The sequence below is a fragment of the Trichechus manatus genome, unplaced genomic scaffold, assembly GCF_000243295.1.
Source record: "Trichechus manatus latirostris isolate Lorelei unplaced genomic scaffold, TriManLat1.0 scaffold00288, whole genome shotgun sequence".
NCBI classification, from domain to species: Eukaryota; Metazoa; Chordata; class Mammalia; order Sirenia; family Trichechidae; genus Trichechus; species Trichechus manatus.
The window spans coordinates 94,649-102,442 of NW_004444224.1; the positions used below are offsets into that span (position 1 = coordinate 94,649).

Sequence of the window (7,794 nt, forward strand, 5' to 3'; positions counted from 1 at the left end):
GGCCTGAAGTGAAGGAGGAGTCCTGGTGGGTTAAGAACATGGTTGCTAACCAGTGCAAATCCACCAGCTGCTCCTTGAAAACCTTATGGGGCAGTTAACGCGAGTTGGAATCGACCTGGCAACAGGTTTGGTTTGGAAGTGAAGGAAGGGGAAGGGAGAAGGGAGAACAATTCCAGATGGAAGTATGGGAAGTTCAGTAAAGAGCAAAATTATTTCAGGTGATCCCAAGGTGGGAAACAGAGAGTCAACAGTCAGGAGAGCTTTGGGATGAAAGAATTTTCTGGCCAGATTTGTCTTAAAACTTGGCTCTAACCATATAGGAACTCCCATTCCTACCCCCACCCCAGAGCCTTCAGGAAATTCTTATGATGTCCCAAATTAAACCCACCCTTTTAATATGTCATTTCAAGCCCTACACAAACTGGCTCCAACGTTCCTGTTCACGATTGCTTCCCATGGTGCCCCTTCAGATTTCCCCAAATCAAGCCAAAGTGGATGACACAAGATCTGCCCTGAATATGCACAATACTCTACAAACCTACACACACTTTATCACCTCTTTGCCCTTACTTTTGCTGTTCCATCTAGTTGGATACCCTCCCTACCCATTCCTTCTTTTCAGAATCGCACTCATCCTTCAAGGTTGGTCCATATCTAATATTGCCTCCTAGATGTAACTACCCCTTCCTCTGAACTTCATTTATTAAATGAAATGTATTTTTGTTTTTAATCTCTCTTATGTAACTTAGTCTTCCTGATGTTGCAGCTGTGTGGGCCTTCCTTTGTACTTCCAGCAATTTGTTTATTATTCTACTATAGCAAGCATCATATTTATTACAGTTGGTTGTTGATGTTGTCCTCTGATCCTCCCCTCTCCACCTCCCCAAACTAGAATTTAAACTCCTTGAGGGAGAGACTTACTTTTTATTCCTCTTGCTATTACCCCATCCCCATACCTTATGTATAGCTGGCATTCAATACGATTTTGTTGTCTTGTTCTAAATTGAAATGGGCTTAACCTGCAGCATGAGGCATTGAAGAACTTCCTGACAAAGAGGGAAAGATCAGGGGCTTCTTCCCTGGAAGTTTTCTGAGAAGAATCTGAGAAGAATCACCCAGGATTCAGACAGATGGAAAAAATGACTCCAAAAGGACCTGATCACCTCCAGAAGCTCGTAATACAGCTCACATATTCAGGATTAACAAGGGCTATCGTGTTTTTGGAGTTCTCTGGGGGAAACCCACCTTTAGCAACTAGAATTGTAGGGAAGCCTAGGGGAGGGGGGATCCCTTTTCATGGTCTTAGGATTCAGGTTCCTTTTCCCATCCATCCCAGAGAAGTGTGTCTGCATCCCTTTTTCTGTCCTTTTCCCTTGCCACCCCCCAACATTCCAGCCTGGGGCAGGGGGAGGCCAGTGGACACAAAGCCGTCTGTGTATGGGGTGGTATGTGTCCCCCCACCCCTCCACCCAGAGCACACAATGCCCCTTCTGCTGCCTGCACTCTGCCCCGCTCCCTACCACCTCTCAACTGCACATGCCAGGCTGCAATTGGTTACTGACTCAAGACAGCCCCCTCATGCTGGGGCCCCAGGGGATTTTAAGCGGGTTCCAGAAACCCCCGCTCAGTTCCTTGTCCCCCACTCTCCCAACCCCGCAGATGCTCCGGGCCCTAGCCCCTGCCCCAGCTATGGCTCCTGGGGCTCCCTCGTCCAGCCCCAGCCCCATCCTGGCTGTGCTGCTCTTCTCTTTGGGTAAGTGGAGCCACCCCAGTCTGGGAGCCCTGAAGCTCAGGTGGTCTCTCAGCAACTTTCCCATCTCAGGGTCTTTATTCAATGCTGCCTTCACTGCTCCCCCCACTGCAGTCAAAGGAAGAGCAAGCAGGAGCAGGAAGGAGATATTATATTTAGAGAAAGGAAAAAATATGATTTAGAGGGAGGCAGTAAAGGTATTCTGTGAAAAGAGATGGTAGAAGAGAGTGATTGTAGAGACTTCCCTGAGGTGGGCATGGCTAGGCCCAGGTTGGGGACCAGCAAAGCGCCCACGGAGCCATGTCAAGAGCCTGGTAGGAAGCAGTTCTAAGACATAGAAAGGAGCAGGATCAGACTCCTAGATTCTGGTCCCCACTCATCCCCTAGGAATGTAGGTGGTACCTGACCTTAGCTTCCCAGAAAAGAAAAGGCAGAGAGTGTCATCTAAGGCAAGGAGCCCAAGGTTTGTGGTCCCAGCTCCTTGGATCCTATGTTTCTTGGTGCCTTGGTTTCTCTCTGTGGTTCCATCTCCTATTATGTGGATGAATGGAGTAGAAGGGAAATTCTAGGGATCTAAGCCCTCTAAAACTGTCTTCTTTCATATATTGACCAGCTGTTTCCTTGCCTGTGGCAGATGTTGGGTAGGCAAGAGAAGGTCAAAGTAAAGTTACTAGAACGGATTCTCCCTTCTCTGAACTGCCCTGAAGCCTAGCACAATGGGTGAGCAGTAGGCAAGCTGGGAGGAGCCAAGCTTGCTCAAAATGTCCAAGGTTCTTTGCTGTCAGTTCCTTGAGTCCTAAATCCAGAACCTAGACTCATCTGGTCTCTTCTGGGGCATCCTGAGAAAATGTTAAGGATAGGGAGTTGGAAAAGGGCATGGTGAGAGAAATGAGGAGAGGGAATCTTGGAGCTCAAGGAGGAACGAGAACTCTGTCCCAGCACCTGGCCCATTTATAGAACCCTTGAGCAGAGGTGAGAAGGGCAATGACATACTATAATGGGAGGAACATAAACAAGATCCAATGAAGAGCCTCCTTTGTTACATCTGGGATTCCCAGGAAGGCTCTAAGACAGGGGTCCCAGGAGGTGAGTCAATGATATTATATGCTGAGGTGGGAGATTAGGACCATGGAAACAGGTGGCATGAGCTCCAGCATTGGTCAGACAGTGGGGCTCTGTTTGATTGGTCGCCCCCTCCCTCTCCTGTAGAACAAAAGGGTCTACAGTCATCCCCACCCAGGGCCCAGCCCACACACATAGTCTCCCTGGAATGGCCTTCTTTGTGTGGGTGGGTCTTGGGAGTGGCACTGGGCCAGAATGGCTGAGGAGGGTGAGGAGGGTCAAACCACAAAGGGCTCACATGCAGAGTCATCTGAGTTCTGGGCTCGGGGCCTTGCTCTGCATCACAGCTGATGTGGGATGCGAGGTCCTTCCCTCCCTGACCCCCAGTCAAGAGCAACTGTATGGCAACTGAGGATTTAGCAGTGAGGGAGAGTTGGGCCAGGGAAGAAGACTTACATTCTCCAGTTATCTCCATTATTTTTCTACCTGAAACTTGAGTTTGCCATACTGTGAATTACTATGGAACTGTTAAAAATAAGATTGGTCTGTACGAATCAATATGGAAAACACCCTTAGATACATATATTCTTAAGCAGAAAATATATATATATATATTATAATGCAATGTATATAAGAAAAAGAAAATTCCAGTGAACAAAACTATCTATTTCTTGCAGATATCTATATGCTTAAGAAAAGGATACACACTAAATTGGTAACAGTGGTTATATCTGGGAGGGGACTACAGGAAGAGACTTGGTTGAGGAGGGTGTCAAGGGAGACTTTAGCTTTATCTGTATTGCTTGAATAACTCATAGACGAATGCAAAATGTTTTGCCTGTATAATTTATAATAGATAAAAATAAGTTTTAAAGCTCGTGCCTAAGGGAAAGCTTTAATAGATACTGACCCAAACGGAAAGTGAGACTTGAAAATAGAATCAACCTCTGGAAGTTTTCAAGAGAATTGTTACTGTTGATTTCATTTCCTCTACAGAACATGCTGAAAAACTTGACCTGACACAGCATTTACACTCATCTATTCAGTTAGCTTTGGTGGCACAGTGGTTAAGAGTTCGGCTGCCACCCAAAAGGTTGTCAGTTCTAATCCACCAGCTGCTCCTTGGAAACCCTATGGGGCAGTTCTACTCTACCCTATAGGGTCGCTGTGGGTCGAAATCCAGTCGATGGCAACGGATTTGTTCAGTTAGTCTAGAGATATTTGGGCCTCAGAATTGATTGTTTCTGCCCAAGACTTTGTTATGGCCACTGACCTGTCACTCAGTGACTTCCTGTTGATCTCTGTTCCTCTGTATCCCCAGTTGGGTCCATTTGTGGCCCAATAGTGTATCTGATCCCTGCTCTGTGCTTGCAGTGCTGTCCCCTGCCCAGGCCATTGTGGTTTACACAGACAAGGAGGTCCATGGTGCTGTGGGCTCCCCGGTGACCCTGCACTGCTCCTTCTGGTCCAGCGAGTGGGTCTCGGATGACATCTCCTTCACTTGGCGCTACCAGCCTGAAGGGGGCCGCGATGCTATCTCGGTGAGCACCTGGGGGAGTTCTGGGGGCAGATAACTGGCAAGGAGGCAGAAAGGGTACTTCAAAGAACAACAGAAAAGAGAAATTGGGTTAAGGAGGGAGAAATCTTTTATGAGCCATAACCTCAACTTTGTCAAGGTAAGTGGCAATCCTTGTCACCCCAGCCAGGGCCTATGTACACAATTTCCTCCCACCACCCCCCACACTCCTCAGCCACCTTCTCCAGCCTAGGATCCCTCACCCTAAGGCCAGAGCTAAGCTTTGATAGCCCTGTGCTCGCTAGGGTTCTCTCACATGCTTCTCTTCGTTTCTCATAGATCTTCCACTATGCCAAGGGGCAACCCTATATCGACGAGGTGGGGACTTTCAAAGAGCGCATCCAGTGGGTAGGGGACCCTCAATGGAAGGATGGTTCCATCGTCATACACAACCTGGACTATAGTGACAACGGCACTTTCACCTGTGACGTCAAAAATCCACCGGACATAGTGGGAAAGACCTCTCAGGTCACGCTCTACGTCTTTGAAAAAGGTGTGAGAGAAAATGGGGGACGGGGATCAGGGAGGCAGTACCAAGTTGCCCAAGGCCTTGAGATGACAGAACAGAAAGGCTGGGGGAAGAGGCAAAAAGCTGGGCCTTGTGCCCTTCAGACTCTGGGAGGGTGGGCGGAGAGCAGCGCCGTCCTACATTCTCAACTGCAGGGAATAGGTGTGGGGGCTGGGAACTAAAGATGCAGGCCCTGTTCATTCTCTCACTTCTTTCCCCTCCTCTCCCAGTGCCAACTAGGTACGGGGTGGTGCTGGGAGCTGTGATCGGGGGTGTCCTGGGGGTGGTGCTGTTGCTGCTGGCGCTTGTCTACCTGGTGCGGTACTGCTGGCTACGCAGGCAGGCAGCCCTACAGAGGAGGCTCAGGTAAGGGGCGGAGCATGACTCCCCTGCCCCCAACCCTACTATCCCCCATCTGGTCGGAGACTATTCCAGTGGGTGAGAGGGCCAAAGGAAGAAGGAAGCTGTGTTCCCTTTGTGAGGGGCCCCGGGCTCTGGTGGAGCCAAACTCATAGCACCCCCTTTACCTGCAGCGCCATGGAGAAGGGGAAATTGCATAAGCCTGGAAAGGATACATCTAAGCGCGGCCGGCAGGTTAGTGGGACTTGGGGCCTGGACAAGCTGGGGAGGAGAACCCTGGCAGCAGTGAGGGGTGGGGTGGGAATAGTTAAGCCCTCCCAGGCCGGTGACTGATGTGTGCATCCCTCCCCTCGCCCCCAGACGCCAGTCCTGTATGCCATGCTGGACCACAGCAGAAGCACCAAAGCTGCCAGTGAAAAGAAGTCCAAGGGGCTGGGGGAGTCTCGCAAGGATAAGAAATAGCGGTTAGCGGGCCGGGCAGGGGATCGGGGGTCAGGGGTGGAGCCCTCCAAAACCTCTCGAAAGGTGGTGGTCATCGAGATGGAGCTACAGAAGGATGAGCAGAGTTCAGATCTCCGCCCTGCTGTCAAGTCCCCCAGCAGAACCAGCCTCAAGAATGCCCTGAAGAACATGATGGGCCTGGACTTGGACAAGTGATCACCACCCCCTCCCCAGGCCCTGCAGAACACGGGGACCTAGGCTTCTCTTATCCCCCGTCTAGGTGCTTTCCTTCCATGCTCCCCAGCCCTGCCTCCTCTCTCCTCCTTTTGAGATGTAAGTTTCATTCCAAACTCCATTCCCCAATCATTCATGTTCTCCTCCACCTTCAACCCTTGGTTCTCTGGGAGCCCAAAGCCTGATCCTACCCACCTACTCCAGCCCCAAGGACTGTGTGTTTGGTGCCTGTCTCTTGGGCACCGAGAAGAAAGGGACCTTGATTATGCCCCCCGCCCCACACCTGGCATTCTCTTCCCTTGCACCCAGCCTGTAACCTCTGGCCCTTTCCTGTCTGCTCCACCCCTTCATCAGGTGGCCCAACCCCATACTCTGTCCTCTCAGCTAACACCCAGATCACCCAGATCAGACTCTCCTTCAAGGTTTATTTAGGTTGTTGATTATTTTTTATTTTTTAATCCATTCTTTTTTTTTTTTTTAACCTGTGCCCATGATCTGCCCCTCCCCTCATGACTGAGGACCAATGACGTCATGCGGCTTTTGTAATTCCCCACCCCCATTAAGTCCTTGATGGAGAGCCAACCCAAGCAGTGCGGCCCCTGATGCTCAACCTCAGCTACAGGACTGGTGCCCCCTGACCCTTTTGGAGCACAGTTCTGGGACTATGAATCTTGGGGAAGGACAGAGGGACAGTGGATCCTCACAGGTCAGGGGGTGGAAGAGGGGGTGAGCAAACCTTAAGAAATTGCTTTTAAACAACCAAACTGAAAGCAGAAAAAACAAATGGGAAATGCAGGGGAAGGGAAGCGGCTGCATTCCCGGCCACAGGGGATTCTTAGGATTTTTCTACATTCTGTATATTTCTTCTCAAACCCCCAAATGTCCTTAAATGTTTAATAAACACTGACATTTCCAAAAGCTGCTGCCTCTATCTCTCATTCGCTTGTCCTCCAGGGAATAATCCCTGCCCCTCATCTCACCCTTAGTCTCCCATCTTTTCATAGCCTTTCCCATCCCCCAGGTCTCCTCCTCATTAACTGGTTTCAAATTTAAGTTTTATGGTTTGGGCATATATACCCTGTTGCCATCCATCTAGTCGATTCCGACTCATAGAAACCCTGTAGGACAGAGTAGAACTGCTGCATAGGATTTCCAAGGAGCAGCTGGGGGATTCGAACTACTGACCTTTTGGTTGGCAGCTGAACTCTTAACCATTGCGCCACCAGGGCTCCTGGGCATATATATAGTACAGTGGAAAGCGCTCTAAAATAGGCTCACAAGACGTGTTCATACAGTCAGCAAATATCCAATGAGCTTATACTATGCGCTAAGCTAGGCTGGCAATTCGAACCCACCCAGGAACACCGTGAAAGAAATTCTTCCATAAGGATTCCAGCCAAGAAAATCCTATGGAGCAGTTCTACTCTTTAACACATGGGGTCACCATGATTTGGAATCAACTCCAGAGCAATTCTCAAATATCTCAGTCACTCACTAGCTGTGTGACCCAGGACAAGTTACTTGACCTTTGATGAACTTGTTTCCACGTTTGTGAACAACTGAGATGATTATAACCTGCCTTGTTTAGTTCCTAGAGCTTTTGTGAGAATCAGTTGAGATCTTGTGTTAGGAAACTTGTAAACTATAAACTGATATACAACTAAGAGATATTAAGGGTCAGCCCCCTGAAGATGTTGCTAGCTCCTGCCTGAAGGAGTCCACTTTACAAACTAGCACAAATCCCATTCACCTTTCTAAACACCCACAACTTTGTTTTGTTGGTACACCATTTTAGGTATACTGGTAGTACCTCATTAGCTAGTTTGCTGGTATGCCAATTTAGGCACACCATTAATATCCTGG

At 49.1% G+C, this 7,794-nt stretch overlaps 1 protein-coding gene across 1 annotated transcript; it reads left to right on the plus strand.

Annotated features, from left to right (window-relative positions):
• The first annotated feature begins 1,630 nt into the window (after positions 1-1,630).
• Positions 1,631-6,846, plus strand: MPZ (myelin protein zero). Its single transcript, XM_004390162.1, has 6 exons — positions 1,631-1,753; positions 4,187-4,353; positions 4,668-4,881; positions 5,127-5,262; positions 5,430-5,490; positions 5,617-6,846. The coding sequence occupies exons 1-6, from the start codon at positions 1,660-1,662 to the stop codon at positions 5,716-5,718; spliced, it is 774 nt and encodes a 257-aa protein (XP_004390219.1). The 5' UTR covers positions 1,631-1,659; the 3' UTR covers positions 5,719-6,846.
• The last annotated feature ends 948 nt before the right edge of the window (positions 6,847-7,794 follow it).

Bases quoted from the DNA above. Each gene is read 5' to 3' on its own strand.
- MPZ (XM_004390162.1), top strand. From the start codon at position 1,660: ATGCTCCGGGCCCTAGCCCCTGCCCCAGCTATGGCTCCTGGGGCTCCC. The intron at 4,882-5,126 runs GTGTGAGAGAAA...CTCCTCTCCCAG, and splicing joins GCTCTACGTCTTTGAAAAAG to TGCCAACTAGGTACGGGGTG. The intron at 5,491-5,616 runs GTTAGTGGGACT...CCTCGCCCCCAG, and splicing joins CATCTAAGCGCGGCCGGCAG to ACGCCAGTCCTGTATGCCAT.